The sequence below is a fragment of the Girardinichthys multiradiatus genome, chromosome 15, assembly GCF_021462225.1.
Source record: "Girardinichthys multiradiatus isolate DD_20200921_A chromosome 15, DD_fGirMul_XY1, whole genome shotgun sequence".
In the NCBI taxonomy this organism is placed as follows: domain Eukaryota; kingdom Metazoa; phylum Chordata; class Actinopteri; order Cyprinodontiformes; family Goodeidae; genus Girardinichthys; species Girardinichthys multiradiatus.
This window is the reverse complement of record NC_061808.1, coordinates 1,946,151-1,968,157: the sequence shown is the minus strand read 5'-3', so window position 1 is coordinate 1,968,157 and position 22,007 is coordinate 1,946,151. Positions and strand designations below refer to the sequence as shown.

The following is a 22,007-nucleotide window of genomic DNA, read 5'->3' as shown; positions in this document are numbered from 1 at the left end:
GCTCTGATTCCACTGCAGCCTCCTCTTTCTCTGCTGCGCATGAGCAAACCACCTTACTTTCATAACGTGTATGCAGCTTTTCACTAAATTCATTTTCTGCAATTATTAATAATTGTTAACACATCCTTGATGGAAATCATTTTATGCTTTTTAGTTTTATTTCTATAAGATGCACATAAAGACATTGTTAAAATAAAATGATGTAAACATAGACTCACACCCAGGACCTGTTCTGACCCGAGACTGGACCGAGGTACAACCAGGACTTAATACACTCTCAGGGGACACTCTGAGGGACATCACCTGCTCTGAAGTCCCACCTCTGTCTCTGCCTTTACAGTTTTTTACTTGTCATTTTAAATTTTTGTAGTAAAATTTACAATGAAAGTTGATGTGACGATGAGTAAGCAGAAAACATGGCTCCACCCACTTTCTCCTCTGCTCTTTGGTCAGTCCCCAAAACTGGTCCTGGCATGGCTGATTGGTCCTTCCTGTTGCCACGGTGATGGATTTGCAGTCTCAGTCAGGAAGCTGGCACTTCAGTTTCACAGTAAAGTCTAAAGCTGCATGACATCAGTTTTTCCATCTGATTTGCTGCAGAAGAAAAAACAGATCAGATGAGTCACATGATGCAAATGATAAAACTCCTCCTCCTCTTCCTCACCAAGTTACTGAGCAGCTCGTCGATCTTCCTCTCCTCCGCTGAACCTCGTTCCACCTTCTTGCGATATTCTGCCAACATCTGCCGGTCCTTCATGTCCCGGTAGGTCTGATTGGCCGACAGGAACAGGGTATATCACAACCAAAGACAGCCCCACCCCTATCATTTTCATTGGCTTAAATAGTTTACATCAGCTACCAATCAGAGAACTGCGACTCACGTTGATGACGATGTCGTGACATTTATGTTTCTGAGCCAAACTGATCCTCAGCTCTGCGTCGTTAACGAGTCCAACGTACTCCTGCAGGACCTGTCAGTGACCAATCACAGCGTCAGTACCTCAGCTGGTTATCTAGCATGGGGGGAAGGGGGATGGGGTTGACTCCGCCCACTCACGCGTGTAGGAGCGGAGTTTTTCTGCAGGATGTCTACGACTCGCTGGAAGCTCAGCGGTGATTTCTTCTTGGTGAATCCCAGCCAGTTCCTGCTGCTGAACAGAGCATCCACATCCATCCACGCCTTCAGCTTCGCCCGTGCCGCCAGCGCCGTCGTAAAGTACTGCTTCTCCGAGATCTGATGTCACAGGTGGAGAACGTTAGAGACCCGGAGCCTTCAGAGTCCAGAGTAAAGAGAAAAAACAGTTCTCACCTTGAATGTCTGACGGACGTTCAACGGACTACTAAAAGTTCCCTGCAGACAAAAACAATTCTGGTTCAGCTGATCTGATTCGGCTAAATGGTTCTGGATCTGGTTTAACTGATCTAGATGAACATATCCAGATCTGGCCTCCATTTTACATCACTTCCTTCCTAATTACTTTTTTCCTTTTCTTTCTTCCTTTGTATTTTAATTCATCTCTTTTGCTTTTAATCCTATTTTCCTCCCTTCCTCTCCTTCATCCCGGTTTCATTCCTTCTTAATTTCCTATATTCAAATCATTTTAGTCTTTCCTTCTATAATTCCTTATTTCACTTCTTTCCTGATTTTATTTTTTCCTAGCTTCTATCCTTATTTATTTCCTTAGTTTCCTACTATCTTTACATCCAGTGTATTCTTCCACTTTCCCCATTTCCTTATTTGTTTCAATCCTGCCTAATTGTATTTCCTTTTTCTGTCCTGATTTACTTCCATGCATCTTATTTCTATTAATTTTCTCTCTTCCATCTTACTTTTCTTTCTCACATCCTAATTAACTTCCTTCAGTCTTTTCTTCATTTGTTTTCTCATTCCGCCCTCCCTTCTTTAATTCCCGACTAATTTAATTTCTTTGTTCCTACTTTTCTTCTTTCCTTTACTTCCTTTCCTACTTTATTCTCTTCCCAATTTCCTTGATTTATTATCTCCCTTCTATTCTTCCTTTCCTTCCATTTCTTCTTCTCTTCCTTAATTTATTCCCTCATTTTTTTGTACCAACACATTTGGTTGGACAGATCTGGTTTAACTAATCCGGGTCAACTTATCCAGGGTATCCTTTGGTTGTTCGACTTAATTTAACCATAATGCACATCCTCCTAAATAGGGATTTAGAAACAAATTGGTTTGTTTAAACCCAGCCTGGTTAAGTTCAATTAAACAAGTTCTAACCTCCGGCTCATTGTAGTGGTAGAAACAGCAGTAATACAGTGTTGTGATCAGTGGCATGTTGAGGATTGAGGCTTTTCTGGGAAATTTCTGGAAGACTTCAACCTTTGCTTCACGTTCTGCTTTCCGGTCTGCTGCCTGAAAAACAAGAAACATGGAAAATAAGCAGGTAGACTGGCATCAGGTAGACTGGCATCAGGTAGACTGGCATCAGGTAGACTGGCATCAGTTAGACTGGCATCAGTTAGACTGGCATCAGGTAGACTGGCATCAAGAAGTCTGGGATCAGGTAGACTGGGATCAGACAGGGTAGGGTTGACTAGAAACAACATTATCGACAGTACGGTGGGTAAATTAGTAAAAATAGTTTTAAACTGAATCTAATTCAATTTGCTCAATGAAAAAAGCTGCTTTAACCAATTGTTGAAAACAGCAGTTTGGTTGGACTTTGTACCCCGGCACACTACTACCTTTGGTATACAGGTCCTTCTCAAAATATTAGCATATTGTGATAAAGTTCATTATTTTCCATAATGTCATGATGAAAATTTAACATTCATATATTTTAGATTCATTGCACACTAACTGAAATATTTCAGGTCTTTTATTGTCTTAATACGGATGATTTTGGCATACAGCTCATGAAAATCCAAAATTCCTATCTCACAAAATTAGCATATCATTAAAAGGGTCTCTAAACGAGCTATGAACCTAATCATCTGAATCAACGAGTTAACTCTAAACACCTGCAAAAGATTCCTGAGGCCTTTAAAACTCCCAGCCTGGTTCATCACTCAAAACCCCAATCATGGGTAAGACTGCCGACCTGACTGCTGTCCAGAAGGCCACTATTGACACCCTCAAGCAAGAGGGTAAGACACAGAAAGACATTTCTGAACGAATAGGCTGTTCCCAGAGTGCTGTATCAAGGCACCTCAGTGGGAAGTCTGTGGGAAGGAAAAAGTGTGGCAGAAAACGCTGCACAACGAGAAGAGGTGACCGGACCCTGAGGAAGATTGTGGAGAAGGGCCGATTCCAGACCTTGGGGGACCTGCGGAAGCAGTGGACTGAGTCTGGAGTAGAAACATCCAGAGCCACCGTGCACAGGCGTGTGCAGGAAATGGGCTACAGGTGCCGCATTCCCCAGGTCAAGCCACTTTTGAACCAGAAACAGCGGCAGAAGCGCCTGACCTGGGCTACAGAGAAGCAGCACTGGACTGTTGCTCAGTGGTCCAAAGTACTTTTTTCGGATGAAAGCAAATTCTGCATGTCATTCGGAAATCAAGGTGCCAGAGTCTGGAGGAAGACTGAGGGAGAAGGAAATGCCAAAATGCCAGAAGTCCAGTGTCAAGTACCCACAGTCAGTGATGGTCTGGGGTGCCGTGTCAGCTGCTGGTGTTGGTCCACTGTGTTTTATCAAGGGCAGGGTCAATGCAGCTAGATATCAGGAGATTTTGGAGCACTTCATGCTTCCATCTGCTGAAAAGCTTTATGGAGATGAAGATTTCATTTTTCAGCACGACCTGGCACCTGCTCACAGGACCAAAACCACTGGTAAATGGTTTACTGACCATGGTATCACTGTGCTCAATTGGCCTGCCAACTCTCCTGACCTGAACCCCATAGAGAATCTGTGGGATATTGTGAAGAGAACGTTGAGAGACTCAAGACCCAACACTCTGGATGAGCTAAAGGCCGCTATCGAAGCATCCTGGGCCTCCATAAGACCTCAGCAGTGCCACAGGCTGATTACCTCCATGCCACGCCGCATTGAAGCAGTCATTTCTGCAAAAGGATTCCCGACCAAGTATTGAGTGCATAACTGTACATGATTATTTGAAGGTTGACGTTTTTTGTATTAAAAACACTTTTCTTTTATTGGTCGGATTAAATATGATAATTTTGTGAGATAGGAATTTTGGGTTTTCATGAGCTGTATGCCACAATCATCCGTATTAGGACAATAAAAGACCTGAAATATTTCAGTTAGTGTGCAATGAATCTAAAATATATGAATATTAAATTTTCATCATTACATTATGGAAAATAATGAACTTTATCACAATATGCTAATATTTTGAGAAGAACCTGTATATTGTGTAGGAAGACAGAAAAATAACATTCCCTTACTGAGCAGTTAAATAGCAGCATACACAGTTTGATCACAGATAAGTGAGGTCACTACATGAACTCCACAGTCCACACAGACCATGTAAACTGCACACGTGCACCACTGAAACGGTTCAACGCAACCATGACCCAAATACTGCAGCATTGATCTAATAATGACATTAGTCAATATCACAGTATGCGACGCAGACGCTTCACTCACCTCAGAATGGTGTATGCTTGAAACTAAAAATGAAACGGACCGCATCACTTTTTGTCTGATTAATGGCTAATATTTATATGATCACTTGGGGGCATTTACGGACCACTGAAATTTAATATTCAGAGTGAACAAACTGGACAGAATCATCTGATCATATATAGGAATCAAAACAAAAGTGGTTAAAGTCAACCTGACCCGATGTGACCCGGTTCTAACCTCGATGATGATCTGCCTCTCCAGCAGTGTGTAGTGATCCTGAATGTGAGCCATATCCTCAACAGCAAACGGGAGGCTGAAAATGAACAAACCTCAGAGAGTAATCAGTGAAAAACAGCCAAAAAATACTTTCCTTCCCTACTTTCTCCAGAATTATCTTCCTCATTTCCTAAAATACTTCCTTTCAAAATTTCAAAGCTTGTTTCTTCCATCTTCTTTCTTTGACTTCCCTTTTTCTTTTCTAACTTCTTTGCTTCCTTTATTCCTACCTCCCTTCCTTGCTTCCTTGAACATTTTTCCTAACTTCTCTTCTTCTTTCCAAACTTGCTTACTTGTAACTTTCTCCCTTCTCTCCTAACTTCCTTATGTTCTCTCTTTTAGAAATGTCCATCCTTTCTTCCCCATTCACTTGCTTACTTGCTAAATCACTTTCATCTTTTCATCATTCACTTATTCTTAAAGCACTTTCTTCCTTCTATCTCCTTTCTCCCTTTCATCCTGCCTTAATCATTTGATTCATTCTTTCCTCTGTTCCTAAGTCCCTTCCTTTCCAATTATTTCTTGCCTCCTTCCTTCCTCACCTGAGAGAGCTCTTCAAGAAGTCCCGCCTCTTGTTTTCATCTGTGATGTTCTTGTATTCTTTATACTGAAGCAGCTGTAACCATGGAAACAGTCCTGTCACATCAGCACTATGTCAGCCCTCGCGTGGAAATGACGTGTGCAACTACTGTTGATGACTTACCGCAGCTTCCTCCGTCCTGCCCAGAGCTCTGAGGAGCAGAAGAGGAAATCAGATGTAAACCAACCAAACCGACATCAACATCAGTACAGGTACAGCTGAGCCCAGGTGAATCTGGGTGTGTTCAGACCTGAGCAGCTCCAGCAGCAGTCTCTGCTCTCCGGTTTCTGTCAAGTAGTGGATGAAGTGTCTCAGAGCCGTCTGCCTGGACTCCAGCTCTCGGAATAAAACCTCTGAGCAGAAAACAAACCCCAACAATGAGAATCTATCATTGAGTTCTGACAGCAGAACTAATGAAGATACAGACCTTTACAAAGAGTCCTCTTCAGATAGATCAGAACCTGTAAACAAACAGAGGAGGGTCTCATTCCATCTTGTTATTAACAGTTTATTGGTCAGTAATGAGTCAGAGCTTTACGGCAGTGATGGCGTTCCCATCATGAGCGGCGACAGCTAGATCCAGGAGCAGGAGTTTGTCCTGCAGGGAGCGAAACTTCTCCAGAGACACGGCCTGCAGGACAGACGGAGGAAACGGTTCTAATCAACCTGCAGTAAAAATCCTCAGCTCTCCAATGACATCACTCAGACAGGTGAGTTACCTTTCCTTGCTGCAGCCTCTGAACTGTCTCCTCAGCCGACCAATCACCAACGAGATCCTGACAACATTCACAGTGACATCATCATCAGAAATCAGAGGAAAACAACAGCAATCAGAATGTAGACTGTAATCAGATTACCTTGTACTCTGATTTTGGTTTTCGGAGCTCAGGCGTGTAGAGTCGGAGGGAGGAGTCGCCGAGCACTGAAACAGAAAGAAATCAGCATCAGTCTGTGACTCCTTCGTTTGTTCGTTGGTTTGCTGATCAGACTCACTGTCACTGAAGCTCTGAAGGTTTCCTCCTTTGGCTTTTCCTGCAGAAAGATCAGACATCAGTCACCTGATCAGGTGATTATGTCACTCCCTCAGTCATGTGACCTGATCTCCACCATCAGGATCTCACCTTTGAACAGAGAACTCAGAGAAAGTCCCGACTGGCTTTTGTTGAGAGATGGCGTCTGTGTGGAGATTTTCGGGAAGGCGGGCTCTCTGTCTGTCCTCTGATTGGCAGATGCCATCTCTTTGACGGACCATGATATACCTGATGAAACAGGAACTACAGGTTAGCACCCAAGAGCCAATCAGAGCACAGGGTTCCCAACAACCGGGAATATCAGTGAGGATACAAGCCGACTTACTGCCAACAGGATCGCCACTCCAGCTGACCTTCTCCAAGTCTTCCTCATCATCTTCCTCTATCAGTTCACCGATACTATTCACTGCCTTCTTGGACTCCTTTAGCTGAGCTCATGAAACAAAAAATCAAAACTCTGTACAGAAACTTTATATGATGTTCATCAAATAACTGATCAGTAATGCAGTCAAAATAAAAAAATAGAACCTTTAAACTTTAATCTGTGTAATTGTGTTTTTATGCCATAGACCAACACAAGCGTGGATTATTGTGAAGAGAAAGGAAAATGATAAAAATCTAATCTGAAAAGTGTGGTGTGCATTTGTATTCAGTTCCTCTGAATATAAACATTGGCTGCAGATGTTTTGGGGTTTGTCTCCACCAGATTTGCACATCTACAGTCACTCTTCAAGATCAGTCAGACTGGACGGAGAACATTTGTGAACATCAGTTTAAAAGCCTGGCCACAACTTTTTATTTGTATTTAGGTCTGAACTTTGACTAGGCCATTCTAACCCAAAAATCTGCTTTGATCTAGATCATTCTATTGTCTCTCTAGCTGTATGTTCAGGGTGGTTGTTCTTCTGGAAGGTGAACCTCCACCCCAGTCTCTGGTCTTCTGCAGCCTCTAACAGGTTTTCTTCCAGGATTGTCCTGGATTTATATGAACTCTGACCAGCTTCCCTGTCCCTGCTAAGGAAAGCATCCCCACAGCATGATGCTGCCACCACCACATTACACAGTGGGGATGGTGTGTTCACGGTGATGCACAATGTTGTTTTTGCTCTACACAGAATTCTGCACGTCGGTCAAAAAGTTTAGCTTTGGTCTCTACTGAGCAGAACTGTGTACCATCTGTTTGCTGTGTCTTCTACATGGCTTGTGGCTTTCTTCCTGCCACTCTTCCATAAAGGCCGGATTACTAGTCCAGTCAGCAGATTGTGCCACCTGGGCTGTGGATCTCTGCAGCTCCTCCAGTTACCATGGACCTCTTAGCTGCTTCTCTGATTATTGCTCTACTTGCCCAGCCTGTCAGTTTAGGTGGACAAGGTTCTGAGGTTAAATGACACACAGCTGAACTCTGGCTACTAATCAGGTAACTCGTGAGGACAAGTGGTCCCAGTGGGATTTATTAAAGGGTATCAGAGTAAAGAGGGCTGACTATAAATGCATGCTGCAATGCTGGATTTTTATGTGTAAAATTTGTTAAAAACCATTCAGATTCTTCAGGATTCTGCGCTGCCTGGTGTTGGTCCAACACATGAAATCTAGATAAAATACGCTGAAGTAGCTGTTGGACCATGATCTTAACATGTTCAGAAGGATCTGCACCTTTAGCTCTGAAGTAATTAGCGGTTAAGAGACACAGACTTAACCGCTCTTCATGCTCCCGACAACTGATCGGGTCTCAGCATAAGACCAGAGTTCTGGTTCCGTTCTGAAGGCCTTACCCTGCTCAACTCATCATCCGCATCTTCGAAGGTGAAGGCGATGAACTTGGAGCTGTTCCAGTAGTCTTCCTCGTCTGCCTTACTCTTCATCATCTGGACACAGAGAACCAAACCCTTAAAGAAACTTTTTTGGACCGATTAACACACACGTGTTCTGGTTCTGGTGCATCTTTGAGCTGTTGGAGCTTCTCGCTGTGTTGATGAGGCGTTCAGGGCCAGCCTGTGTTTTGATTTGTTAGCATGCTAGCAGGCTAACAGAAGCGTCCCTGTTTAAATAGTTTTCCCGCCATGACAAACAGCTGGAACAGTTAAATCACCCGGAAGATGAATGCCACATCAACCGGGTCAGAGTTAATAACAACCCGCTGAATAGAAAACTACTATCGATCAGGATCGATCAGCTGTTATTACCTTGCCCACCTGATGTAGCTCCTCTCCGTCTTCCTCCCGGAGTGCAACGTCACAGCTTCCGGGTGCGCGGTGTCTTCTGGGAGTTGTAGTGGACAAACACTACTTGCCTTAATGTTTCCTGTTCTTCCCAATGTGCAAACATAAGGCTGATAGTTCAGGGCTAATCAAAGATCAGAATGACCTACATCCATCAGTCTTGCAGAAAGAATCTAACATCACTGTGGGGAAATTTTGGCCCACTCTGCTTTGCACAATTGTCACAATTCATCCACATTGGAAGGTTTTCCATGTGCTGCCTTGTTAAGGTCATGCCACAGCATTTCAAGTGGATTTAAGTCAAGATTTTGACTATGCCGCTTCATTATTTTCAGTCATACAAGGTGGACTTGCTGGTGTCTTTTAGCTCGTTGTCCTTCTGCATGACACCAGTGAACTTCAGCCTAAGGTTGCAAACTGATGATTGGTCATTCTCCTTCAGGATTTTCTGCTAGAGAGCAGAATTCATGGTTCCATCAACTACACCAAGTCATCCAGGTCCTGAAGCAGCAAAGCAGCTCCACACCGTTCCACCACTACCACCATGTTTGACTGTAGCTATAATGTTTTTTTCCTAAATGCTGTGTTAGTTTTACACCAGATTTTATGGGACGCACACCTTCCAGAAAGGTCTACTATCGTCTCTTCAGTCCACAGAATATTTTCTCAGAAGTCGTGGAGATCATCAAGATGTTTTTGGGTAAATGTGAGACTGGCCTTTGTCTTCCTTTGGGTCAGCAGGGTTTCTGACCTTGGAGCTCCCCCGTGGAGGCCCAGTCTCTCTTTTCTACTGTTTAATCACGACCTCTGACCCTAACTGAGGCAGCGAGGCCTGCCGAGCTTTAGATGTTGTTCTGGGTTCTTCTGTTCTTCCTGAATGAGTCGGTAATTAGCTCATGGAGTCATTTTGGTAGGTCAGCCTCCTCTGGAAAGGTTAACCACCGTTCCATGTTTTCTCCATTTGCAGATAATGGTTCTTACTGAGGTTCTCTGGAGTCCAGAGGAAATCATCACCTGAAAACAATTTATTTATTTTTTGTTATAACTGTCTGATATTAAAATATGTTTGATGATTCAGCTGCAAGGATGCTGATGAGGACCAGGGCATTTTGTTTGAGGTGCTTAATGAGGGTCTTATTCTACCCTATTCATCAGTTGTGCTTTTCAACCACAAACCCTTGAGACCCGTCAGATCTCCTGGAAATGCTCTTCTGTAAGAACCTAAAGCTGGAACTAATTCTCTGCCATCTATTGCATATTTGTTACCAGAAACATGAGTGTTTCAATGGTTCTGCTGGAGGTTTCTTCCTCTAAAATGCTAGTGAGAAGCTTATAAAAAATATAGCTATACCAATTAACAAACAGATTATTTAGCCAATTAACAGAATTGGACATTTTTAATCAAAAATATCAGAAGAAACAACTGCTAAACTGTCAAACTGTGCCTTAAAACTGTGATCTATATTAAAATATGATATATACATTTTTCACTACAAAGACTACTTAAGTTGAATATATTTCTATTAAGATGTGCTATTATTTAAATATTTTACTTGGAAAACATTATTCATTTTTCTCCTTGTAATTTCTTTAAGTTTGTCTGCATAGTGCTGCAGGAAACATCTAAGATGTCATTTAATTTTGTTAAACTGGTTCCTGCGTGGGATTTTATTTTGAAAGTCCTCGTGGTAAGCAGGAGGCTCATATTTCAGCTGCTGTAAGGAAAGCAGAGACCCTCAGGAGTTACTCACACTGACACAGTAACTCCAGTAAGTCCAGATCTTTTACTCTGTATTGTTCTGGAATCAGAGACCAGAATTTATTGATCAGTGATGGCCAAGTGGGGCGAAGGAGATCCTCGGTGGATCGTTGAGGAGAGAGCTGATGCCACCAACGTCAACAATTGGCACTGGTCAGTGTAACGCTGTTGTAGTCTGCTGTTGATGTTCTTTCTGTTTCCATGATTTGCTCCAACAAACCTCTGCATTTTCCTTAAGGAAAACTGGTGCTTATAGGGGCTTTTATTTTGAAATGAAAGCTTTAGAGAGTTTAAATATTTTGCCTTAAGGGTTGTCTGCAGGCTTCTAAATGCCAATTTGAAGGTAAATCATGCACCGAATGGCAGACGTGTTTTTCCTAACCTGATGTAGGTACAAGTCACCCAGCTGGTTTCCATAGTTACCCTAACTTCAGACAGAAGCAGAAGAACCCTCCAGAATGACCTGTGGGATATATCAGGAGGAGTTATTTTAGTGTGTGAGGGTGTTATGAGACCCTGCAGCTAAACACATGTGCAGTTATTTTTAGATACTGTGATGTCACAGGTGGGCGGGGCCAGCTCACTTCAGGAACAGCTGAGAAAGACTTTCCCTATTCTTCTTTTCCCTATCAGGACTGAGCGGGATGTCTCCGCTTGGTCCTCGGAGCGCCTCCGTCAGCTTCTGCTCGCCATCCGGGTGGAGGGACCAGAGGGAGTCTGTGAGGTGACAGATGTCAGCAAGCTGGATGGAGAAGCTTCCATCAACAACCGCAAAGGAAAACTCTTCTTCTTCTATGAGTTTCAGCTGAGGGCCAACTGGTTAGGTCTGTGATGTCACTGATGGTGTAACTCCATCCATCCATCCATCCGTCCAACCGTCCATCCATCCATCCATCCATCCATCCATCCATCCATCCATCCATCCATCCATCCGTCCGTCCGTCCGTCCATCCTTCCATCCATCCATCCATCCATCCATCCATCCATCCATCCATCCACCAACCCACCCGTCCGTCCGTCCGTCCTTCCATCCATCCATCCATCCATCCATCCATCCATCCATCCATCCACCCGTCCGTCCGTCCTTCCATCCATCCATCCGTCCATCCATCCATCCATCCGTCCATCCGTCCATCCATCCATCCATCCATCCGTCCATCCATCCATCCATCCATCCATCCAGTTCCTCTTCCCCTGCTGCTGACTGTCTCCTGGTTTCTGTGTCCAGGTACGTCCTGCAGTGGAGTGAAGTACAGAGGGACCATTGATGTCCCCAACCTGTCCGATGAGAACGATGAAGATGACCTGGATGTTAGTCAGACTCTTACCTACAGTCACTACATTCTGACACACAGATGCCTGAATTATTAACATAACTAAATTGCTTCGTCTTGTCCAGATCTCAGTGTCTCTGTGTAAGGACCAACCTAGCACCCCACTCTTGGACCTGATGAAGAGGTCTGGGATCAAGGAGGTCCGTATGGTTCTGGGCCAGTATGTCCATGACCTTAAATCAGGTCTGCTGTCCACAAACAATCATTACCAGGAATTTAACTCCAAGTATGATGAACCTCAAAGCAAAGCTGACTTCTAACCTCACAGATTTCAGTCAGGGGATGATCCTTCCCACTGCTGATGGACAGAAACCATCCACGCCTGTGGTGACCAAGAAGAAGCAGGTTAAAACCAGTAAAATCCAGGTATAGTCCACCTGTTGTCCTGACCTAGCTGCAGTTAAATGACCGGACCTGAACAGCATATGCATGTGTCCATGCTCCTCTGCAGATTACCTCTGAAGCAAAGTCCTCATCCAGCCCAGTTCCTTGTCCCACAGGTTCTCGCATCCAGACCTGTTGCTTTAGCCTGAAGGAAACGTTCCTGACCTCTGCTGATGAACTCTACAGGACCTTCATCAACCAGGAGGTACCAGTCAGTAAAGACCAATCTAAAGAACTGCCATGGTACTTACTCTAGAGCATGGATGTCCAACTCCATCCTGCTTGTTTAGGTGCATCCCTGCTCCAACACAGGGGATTCAAACGGCTGAATTTCCTCCTCCGTATGACCCCCAGATTCTGCAGAAGCCTCTCAGTGGACCTTTCATTTGATCCATATTTTCTGAACCAGGAAAACATGTAAAACAAGCAGGGTTCCTGCCCTTGAGGACTGATTTACACAGTTCTTCTGTGGTATTGGTGTATGCTTTGTCATCAGTTTGTGCAGGTGTTTACCCGGTCAGCTGCAACCGTTGACGGCCGACGAGGAGGAATATTCCAGCTTCTAGATGGCAGCGTCAGTGGAGAGTTCTCAAAGCTGGTGAGGTTCTTCAGCTTACTGGATGTAAATGTGTGCCATATCAAGGTAACCAGATCATTGCTCTCTGAAGGTACCAGACCAGAGGATTGAGATGAGGTGGCGCTTCAGGACATGGCCCAATGGTGAGTCTTTATGTTTTGATGTGTTTACTGCTGCTGCATCCAGGACTCTCCAACATCTGAGCTTTCTGGTTCCTCCATTAGATCACTACGCTACCATCAGTCTAGAGCTGGTAGATCGAGGAGATGCGACAGAGCTGAAGTTAGAGTGTCGAGGAGTTCCTGCAGGAGAGGAGGAGACCACCAGGGAGGGCTGGAATCGCTTTTATTTCCAGGCCATTAAACAAACGTTTGGATACTGAGGGAGATCCTGAACCCAGAGGAACATCTGAACTAGTCTTTAAAGACTTAAAATTCAACCCAAGGTGTTACTGTTTCTGTTGTTATTCTGTGGAAGAAGACATGCTGTTCTAAAGGAACATGAGTGCTTTTATAAAATCTCCTGTCGCTCATTTCTGTCCAAGGTGGGTCCAGAACGTGGGTACCCTTGATGGGCAACTTCTGCTGAAAGCCACAATGAAGAACTTAAGAGAAACCTCGTTGTTCCATTGTAGTCTGACTTTTCACTGTTTGTTTTGCACTAATGGAGCTTTTCTATTTAGGACACACAGCATAGAGCCTGTTTTGCGTACTAGTGCATTTCTTTTCACCGACAACTGCAAGAAAATGTTAAGAAACACAGCTGGGTCGTGGGAAGCATAGACTGCGTCCTCCTAACCACCACCACCAACCCCACCCCTCCGACACCCCCTGCTAATTCACGTTTTGTGTGTTTCAACCAATGACATCACACAAGGCAGCAAGAATCGCCTGCAGAGCAAAGCTTCAACTAGTTTTCTGTCGGTGTCTTCAGGTGGCTTTGTGGTAAAAACTATAGGGTGTGCTTTTCACACACTGTGGTGTTAATTCTGAAGCATTTTCAACTCGTCTGTCTAATTTGTTTCCCTCATAGGAACAAAATGTTTATACAGAAGAAAACGTAAAGATCAGACAGAGTCGGAGTCTGAGTTGCAGATGGTTTAACCTCAGAGTTTAACTCTGATGGTCCTCCAGCCATGACGGATTCTGCTGTGGGTGGCGAAGCCGAAGCAAACGATAACAAGGACAATGTTTAACATTTTCGACTGATGTTAATCTGTTTAGTTATTCTATCTGATTAGGTTTTGCACATGCTCATAACTTGTTTCATGACATGCCAGTACAGTTGCAGTGCTGGTGGTTTATGAATCCCTTTAAATCCAATGCAGAACTCTGTAACTTCAAACAACTAAATCCTTGTAAACTCAAAACTCATACTAGTATAGTTTACCCCAGAAATGTGTCTCTTTATGTCTGCAAAGCAGTGGGTTTTGTTCTGGTGTGGAGATGACTGGAGTGATGACAGTGGAGTATTGACAACAGGGCGGGTTGGTCTTGGTGGTGGTGACTGAGGCTGCAGAGATAAATGTTCATTCACACCAACCTTCTCAACAGAATGCATCGTTGAGGCCATACAGGTTTATAACAACTTGCCTAAAGATGATCACCGAGAACCCAGTTTCTACAGCAGTTCTGCGTGAACCACTTCTTTCTGCTTATTTTTCAGCTTGCATTTAGGTTTTATGGGTCCTGAAGCTGAAATTCTATGGGGCGCCTTTCATTTGGGCATAGCTTGATCAGTTTGTGTTGTGCATTTAATTTAACTTATTTTTCAGTTAACTGGTGACCCAAAAATGAATTAAATTGACTCTATGACAACAATATGAAGGTGGATCAAAGCAGACCTTCTTCTTGTTAACAATTATTGTAACAGCCTGCCATGAAGAAAATGAAATGGTTACATTTTGAAACAAAATAGACATTATTTAAATGCCACAGTGAACAATTTAACAGTTACTCGGATATTTACAAAACTTTTTCTTTTTACAACTTTTGTTGAATAATGGAGTTTTTTGTCCAGATGATAGCAACATCCTTCAGCTGAGGAGGGATTTTCATTGGTCAGTTTTCCTGCCCTGAGGTACTGTTGGACCCTTCAATTCATTTAGTCAGTGAAACAAGTTAATGCTGCTTTCTGGACAGAGATCTTCTCTGATCTTTTTCTTGATGTATCTCACTTATTTATGAACTGGGCTTCTGCAGGATCTAGAATAAAACAGCACAACAAAGAAAAACTAAGTACATCCCACAAAAAACAGGAAATGCACAAATAAAAGCTATGTACATAAAGAATATATAGATAGTGGTTGCACTATATTTACATATTTGTAAGAATAAGAAACGTCTTGCTTCATTTTTCTCATCTGGAACATGATTGTCATCATCAGTGCCTCTTTGAGCCGCCTCCCCCACTCCTCCTCCTCAGTTTCTCCTTCCTCATCCTCCCTCTGGCTCTTTGCTGATTCTTGTGCTGAACTCCAACAATTCTGCAAAGTCTTCAGCTCTACTTTCACTAAACTAAGCATTTTTTCTTTAAGTACCTGCAAAAACTATTTTTATATCCTAATATTTTTATCCTGTTTTTATACAGGTCCCTAACAAAGTATTTACACCCCTTTAATTGTTGATTGCAGGATTGTTCCTGTGTTAGCGTCTTTGACCCTGCTGCTGAATTGCATCCCTGCAGCGTGATACTGGTGCTGTTCTCAGGGTGATGTGAGTTAATATTTGCTTTGCATTTTATTTGTAAATGAAAAAGTTCAGTTTTGGTCACCTCTAATTAGATCATCTTCTTCCACGTGTTGCTGTTTCTCCTACATGGTTTGTAACAAACAGCACCGCTTCAGGCTTTCTTCCTGCCACTCCTCCATAAAGGTCAAATTAGTAAAGTTCATAACTAATAGCTATCCTATAGACTGATTGTCCCACCTGAGCCGTGGTTTTCTGCAGCTCCTCTAGCTTCTCTGATTAATTCTCTCCTTGCACTTTTTTCTGACTCTTCATCTTCTTTGGCCTTTAGCACCTCATCATTATTATTATTTATTAATGACACAGAAGTGTTTTGTATTATACTGACTATCTCATACAGTCATGTACAGAGATTCTCTTCTCACCTTTGAACTTCTCTCTGGTTCTCATGTTTCCCTCTCCTCATATCTCCTCAGTGTTTCATCAACGATCTGGACACCTTCACACCAACACAACACATGCATGTTCAACACTCACAACTCTTCAATGAAGACACGTTGAAATCTGAACCAGTTTATTTAAATGAAAGATCCGATCGGCAAAGGTTGCCTTAAAACACGTTTCACAATGAGCAATGATTAATATTCTGACATAAAGATCACAGCTCCATGGAGAACTTTATCTTTCTGTTTAAATCTCTGTGGTAACCAGTGTTTTCATTTAAAGTGCTATTTAAGGCTTTTATAACACTACATCCAGTCATCCTTAATAAACTAGAATCTGGTATTTTGAACCTTTTATTGCTTATTTATTTACTTTTTGTACCTATGAATTTACTTGTTTTTATTGTAGCTATAGATCTGCTGTCTTGCCAGGTCCCTGTTAATAAAGGGATTTTAGTCTCTGTGAGTTTTTGAACCAAGTTAAATAAAGGTTAAATACCACTAGCACTGTTGCCTTGCAGCAAGACGGTCCCAGGTTCTAATCCCAGCCTGGGGTCTTTCTGCACGGAGTTTGCATGTTCTCCTCATGCATGCGTGGGGTTCTCTCCAGGTACTCCGGCTTCCTCCCAGTCGAAAATCATGATTGGTAGGTGAATTGGTCTCTAAATTGACCTTGTGCGTGGTTGTTTGTCCCGTGTTGCCCTGCGATGGACTGGCGACCTGTCCAGGGTGGACCCCAGCTCTCATTCAGTGACCGATGGAGACAGGAGCCATTCAGTTAGATCAGGCGGTAATTTGTTGCTTGTAGTTTGTACGTAGTTAGCATGAGCGTTTAACAGCAGCGTTTCAGTGAGTCCATCAGCTTCCTGTTTGCTGCAGAGCAGACTCTGAGATTTTATGGTTTTAAACGACTCGTCTAAACATTTATAGACAAACTTTGCAGTATCATAAGTTTTTAGCAAGAATGCTGTGGTCAACAAATCTGAGGCTCCTAGAAGTTTAATATTCCAGCAGGTGATCATGTCTGTTTAGATGTTAGTCCTCATTGAGCTGCAGCAGAGCTGCTCTGACAGCAACACAGTTTCAGGACACACCAACATCATCCTTCTCCACAGAGCTTAGGCCCACCAAGAGCTTTCCTAGTTGTGCTTCTCTGTGGTTTTCTGGATCATCTACCTGCTTTTTGCTCCCTATTGTTGTGCAGCACTTCTGTTTTATTGTTTTCATTATTTTAAATGTGCTTCAAAGTTACTGAACTCATGAACAAATGTTTTGCCCATTAAACGTTTTACATCACTTTGGTTTTCGGCTTTGTCTTCATTCTCAGTCTTTATGTGTTTTAGTTATTAATCAACAATCTGTTAATTAGACTCCCTGGTTCCTCCTCAGCATTTAAGCTCTGTTTTCAGTCCCGTCCTTCTGGATTCTGCTGTACTCTGTCGTGGTTCTGGTGTTCCTGGCTTCTCTGTGGTTTTTGGTCTGTACTTGATTCTTGATTTTTGGTTTTCTTATTGAAGATCCACACGTCTGGCTCGTGTTTAGTTCCTTTAAATTTTTTAATTGTGACAAAATATAATGTAGCCAAAAAGCACAGAAATGTGACAGGACTTAGTACTTACTACTGTTTTTAATTTCCTTTTCTTTAATCTGCTCTGCCTCATTCACATTTATTCACATACATTTATTAAATGTAACAAATAAAACATTAATCTTATTTTTACCCACTGCTTTACTGCTTTAAATGCTCTTATGAAAGGTTTCTGTGCCAAACCCTAACAGTAAAGACACAACAGTTTATAAAACTATCAACAAAAATGTCTTAAAAATACGATGAAAGGGGAAAAAATATGAAATAACAAATAAAAGTTGGACATGAGACTGTAGGAAGAGATAAACGCTGCTGCTATGAAAGTTTTCTTAAGCCTTTTCAGTAAACTTGTTCTGCTCTCCCCACAGAAGGTCAGTTAAAGCATTAATTTTATAAGTCAGGAGAAACAGTTTCTTCTCTCTGGTCCAGCAGCTCTGAGCTACCTGAGCCCGTCCAGGTAAAGGCAAAACGCCCTTTTAGTACAATACCGCCCCCTGGTGGCCGAGAGACTAAACGGCATTGTCTCACTTAGCAGAAAGCATGGGAAGTAAACCACTTTCAGACGGTTTTATGACAAAAATGAAAGCATGCGTAATTTATATATGAAGTAGGAAGGAATGCAGGAGTGAAAGGAAGCAAAAAGGTTGGGAGGAAATAAGGGAAGTGGAGGATGAATGGAAGAAAAAAATACGGAGGGATTTTAAGACCAAACGTTCAGATACTTTCAGATACTATCAATGCTACATACAGTTTCTTGTATTCTAAATATAAGCACACAGTATGCTGTCACGGTTAATGAACTAGACTAGAAATTATTAAAAAAGAACCAAAGTTGAAGGAAAATCTTAGAATACTAAACATAAAAGCCTGCTGCAGGCCTGGTCGCCTTAATGCCTCTATTCCATAAAGGCCAAATTACTTTATATGTCTGTGCTTTTATTCTGAAGAGAAGGGCTAACAATTTCCCTTACTAGCTTATTTAATGTAGTCATGAAGAATTTACATTTGCAGTAATTTGCAGTAAAACATTGAGGATTTTATGTTGTAAACATGTTGTATTTCTAAGATTTTATTTTGAAAGAGATACATACCATTTTTATGCACAGTTTAGATTCGTTAGTTATGTGGAATCTACTTTTTCAAATGTTGAAGCTTTTATTTTGAAGAATGTTCATAAACCTTATTTTGAAAATCCTGATGAGAACATTTTCAATCACAGGTTTAATCCACTGCTATGGCAATAATAATGATAATAAATAAACAAACAATAATAATAATAAGGATGATGATGATGATAATAATAATAATAATAGTAATTAGTCATAATAATAATGATGAAGCATGGACTTTAGGGGCCCAACTAGAAAAACTGCTCAGGGCTTCATATTAACTTGGGCCGCCTCTGCGTCTGATGAATCTTGATGTTAATCCTCTTTAATCAACTTTATAACTCATTTTTAACTTTATGAATTGGATTATTATTGGTATTAAATTTCTTTGAACACTTAAAATGTCTAATTGGAAAATTAGAAGCAGGAAGTGTGGAAGACGTGAGAATTCAAAGACACCATTTTTAATGTAATGAGCAAAAAGGAGAACTTCCTGGAAATTAGTGCAGCTTCTGTTTGTGTTTAATTCAGAGGCTGTTTCCTGCCTGGGAGTTGTTGTTCAACCAGAGAGTTTCCAGTAAGCCTGACCACATATAACGTGTTTTATGAATGACTTTAACCGACGCAGGCAGACATACATCCAAGCTCTCTGCATAAATCTGTCTCTTTGAGTGTTTTCTTTTTGTTCTGAAGGAGGTTTGGAGTTGGGAGGAGTCCCTGCAGTCACTCTGAAGCTCTGAGGATGAACTCAACACGCTTCTGGCATCAACGTTTTGGCTTTCAGGTGATGGAAAAAACGGGTTGTGTGGAACATGGAGACAGATGGCTTCCCGGAGGTTTGGCTCCATCATGGAAGTTTTTCTGCACCCCGAGAAAACATCCATGCTGTTTTTATTTTCCTGATATATTTTTTTTACATCTGATGTCATTGATACCATTTTACACAACATAAAATAATGTGAATGGAGTGATTTGACTGACAAGCTTAACACACTCTATTGAAGGGATGCCCAGGTCCAGTCCTGGAGAGCTACTATCCTGCAACGTTTAGATGCATCCCTGCTCCAACACAGCTGGATCAGCATTCAGCAACCAGTCATTCAACTCTGCAGAGGTCTGGTAACGAGACATTCATTTAATCCAGGCGTGTTAGAGAAGGGATGCAACTAAAAGTTGCAGGATGGGAGCTCTCTGGGACTGGACCCGGGCAGCACCGTATTAGAGGAAGAAGGTTTTATGTTTTCCTTTGAGAAAATGAGTTTTATACCTTTAAAACCCTTTGAAACTGGAGAGAAAATGAAGAGAAAACCTCAGCGTTGTTCGCAGTCGCACACACAGGTGGTGTCACAGCTTGGCCTGTAGTTGGGTCCAGGCCTACAGGCATACTGATGGGTGACATGTTGTATCGCAGCGTGACTTTCTGAACCGATGACGCCAACCAGGACCAGGAATATCACACAAGGAAAGGAGTCCACTTCATGCATCTCTGGAGCTTATAAATGCATTAAAAACGCCTTATTTTTATTATTTCACTGTAGTCAGAGCTGCAGGGTCAGAGTTTCTGCTATGACTGGACCAGTCATGGAGACCGTTTGTTTTTTTGTTTTTAAAGCCTTCCTACTTTAATTTTATTTTACAGTGAAGCATTTTATCTGTAACACATTAGAATTTGATGTTAATTTGACCTTCTCCTTAAAGGTTACCCCTCTGTTTGTGAAATAAAACCTGATGAGGGTTTAAATGCAGACAGACAGCATATATTCGCCTCAAAGGTATATCTGAGTTTCATGTTCTAAACTGTACTTTGTGTTTTAAGCAGAACAATCACTGTTTGTTGGTTTATTTACAGCGTCAGCAAAAGGACATTTTTAGGTCAGAGAGGTTCAGTTGGATTTAAAATGGTTTCAAAATGTATTTCTTGGAAAATGCTTCTTTTTTCCTTCGAAATGATCATAAAAATCTTTTCTATAGGTTTCAGTGACATTTTTACCAGCTTTTTCCCTGATGTTGAGTTTAGCATGCCTCATACAGGTGTGCAGCTGAAGCATTTATTCAACCAAACTGAGTTGTATGTTTTGATGATTTTGAGAACAATAATCAATTTATTATTTTCAGCTTTAAATACAGCAGATCCTTTCCTAGAAGGATCAGTGTGACTTTATTACTGTTTTTCTTATTTTTGGCCGTGACTGTGGACCAGCAGTATTTACATCAGCGGTGAGGAACAGTCTGGACAACAGGAAGCTGCCAACATGCCACCTGGATCACGCCCAGATGGAGAGGAACCTCAGAGACTACGTCACTGAGATGCCGAAGGTGCCTGGAAACCAGTGTGTTGAGCTTCAGATGTCTCTCTCTCTCATATCAAGGATTATATTATTTTTTTTACAGAACTGTACTTGTTGTTCTTAGAGTTCTTAGAGATTCAGGCTGTTGGTTCCTTTGTACCAATATCCTGGTACAAAGGAACCAATTTTTAGATGTTCAGGTGTAACATCTGAGAAGCTCCTTCAGTTTAGTTTATTATTTATATGTGTAAACACATCAATCTTAATGAAAGGAGATGCTTTACCTCAGATTTAGCTCTTGCTAATTTCCATCTGCATTCCCTGGCTAGGTCACAACAATAAAATACAGTCAACATGCATACAGAACATCCAGCCATATACTGCTTCTACAGCCATTCACACAAAACTTCAATGTACAATTTAAAATAAGTAAATAAACGTGTATAAAAACAGGACCATAGTTAATGTTGGCATTGCTGGTTTCCCAGTAGTTCCTCTCTAACATTTTGTGAAAAATCATGCAGGTCAAAGCATAATTTCAATTATCTGGGAGTTTTTCCATTCTTTGATGGTTCTATATGAAAAGGCAGTCTGTGCAATGGTTGATCTTCTTTGAGGTAGTCATTACGAGCTGTGGATCTAGATGTTCTAGTCTTCTGCTCAGAGCAAAGCTGTACCAATCTCTTCAGTGGTGCTGGGGCCTTGTTGTTTAAAATTAGTCGCACGTGTGAGTATAGGATTAAATTATCCAAATTTAATATGTTATATTTACTAAGAATCTGACAGTGATGATGCCTTAAAGGCTTTTCATCCAGCATCTTTAAAGGCTGATTATAAAGTGATTTCAGGGGTTTTAATATTGAGGCTAGGGACCAAGAAGAGATAAAACAATTAATATGAGAAAAGATAATTGAATTTCAATACATTTTGCAACCTCATAAGTGAGCATATTTCAGATGTGCCTAAAAACTGACATTATATTTCACAGTATTACACAGCTTCTTAACATGTTTTTTAAATCCAAATGTTGGATCTGAAACAACACCAAGATATTTGAATTCTTCCACAGTTTCAGATTTTTGATCTTTTACAATAAGATTATTGTTGATCTTATTGCACTGCATGCAGTCCCTAAGGTATGATTTTATCCACTTCTTAATTATGCTCTCTGATCTTAGA

At 41.7% G+C, this 22,007-nt stretch overlaps 2 protein-coding genes across 4 annotated transcripts; one reads left to right on the top strand and one right to left on the bottom strand.

Moving 5' to 3' along the window:
* Window positions 1–136: 136 nt before the first annotated feature.
* Window positions 137–8,762, bottom strand: vipas39 (VPS33B interacting protein, apical-basolateral polarity regulator, spe-39 homolog). Of its 2 annotated transcripts, none has more exons than XM_047388257.1 (19): window positions 8,624–8,762; window positions 8,213–8,305; window positions 6,766–6,868; window positions 6,531–6,668; window positions 6,403–6,441; window positions 6,267–6,331; window positions 6,129–6,185; window positions 5,948–6,040; window positions 5,837–5,870; window positions 5,660–5,762; window positions 5,533–5,560; window positions 5,372–5,445; window positions 4,791–4,866; window positions 2,246–2,380; window positions 1,310–1,351; window positions 1,058–1,234; window positions 882–971; window positions 665–769; window positions 137–594 (listed from the first exon to the last, which is right to left on the bottom strand). In XM_047388257.1, exons 2-19 carry the CDS (start codon window positions 8,303–8,305, stop codon window positions 574–576), a joined length of 1,473 nt encoding a protein of 490 aa, XP_047244213.1. In that variant the 5' UTR covers window positions 8,624–8,762; the 3' UTR covers window positions 137–573. The 2 variants fall into 2 exon arrangements, with proteins under 2 accessions (XP_047244213.1, XP_047244214.1); XM_047388258.1 differs by having other exon boundaries at window positions 8,633–8,651.
* Window positions 8,763–10,359: 1,597 nt separating this feature from the next.
* Window positions 10,360–17,139, top strand: LOC124882570 (activator of 90 kDa heat shock protein ATPase homolog 1-like). 2 transcript variants are annotated; one of them, XR_007041938.1, is made up of 10 exons: window positions 10,360–10,571; window positions 11,052–11,242; window positions 11,647–11,729; window positions 11,818–11,935; window positions 12,021–12,118; window positions 12,204–12,341; window positions 12,633–12,734; window positions 12,805–12,856; window positions 12,938–15,427; window positions 15,877–17,139. XR_007041938.1 is itself a non-coding variant. In XM_047389041.1 (9 exons), exons 1-9 carry the CDS (start codon window positions 10,492–10,494, stop codon window positions 13,093–13,095), a joined length of 1,020 nt encoding a protein of 339 aa, XP_047244997.1. In that variant the 5' UTR covers window positions 10,360–10,491; the 3' UTR covers window positions 13,096–17,139. The 2 variants fall into 2 exon arrangements, 1 of the variants encoding a protein (XP_047244997.1); XM_047389041.1 differs by having other exon boundaries at window positions 12,938–17,139.
* The last annotated feature ends 4,868 nt before the right edge of the window (window positions 17,140–22,007 follow it).

Excerpts from the sequence above, each read along its gene's own strand:
- vipas39 (XM_047388257.1), bottom strand. The coding sequence starts at position 8,305 with ATGATGAAGAGTAAGGCAGACGAGGAAGACTACTGGAACAGCTCCAAG. Across the intron at positions 6,332-6,402 it reads CCTTCAGAGCTTCAGTGACA|TGCTCGGCGACTCCTCCCTC; the intron begins GTGAGTCTGATC and ends TTTCTGTTTCAG. Across the intron at positions 2,381-4,790 it reads AGAGGCAGATCATCATCGAG|GCAGCAGACCGGAAAGCAGA; the intron begins GTTAGAACCGGG and ends CTTGTTTTTCAG.
- LOC124882570 (XM_047389041.1), top strand. The coding sequence starts at position 10,492 with ATGGCCAAGTGGGGCGAAGGAGATCCTCGGTGGATCGTTGAGGAGAGA. Across the intron at positions 11,243-11,646 it reads GCTGAGGGCCAACTGGTTAG|GTACGTCCTGCAGTGGAGTG; the intron begins GTCTGTGATGTC and ends TTCTGTGTCCAG. Across the intron at positions 12,735-12,804 it reads GTGGAGAGTTCTCAAAGCTG|GTACCAGACCAGAGGATTGA; the intron begins GTGAGGTTCTTC and ends TGCTCTCTGAAG.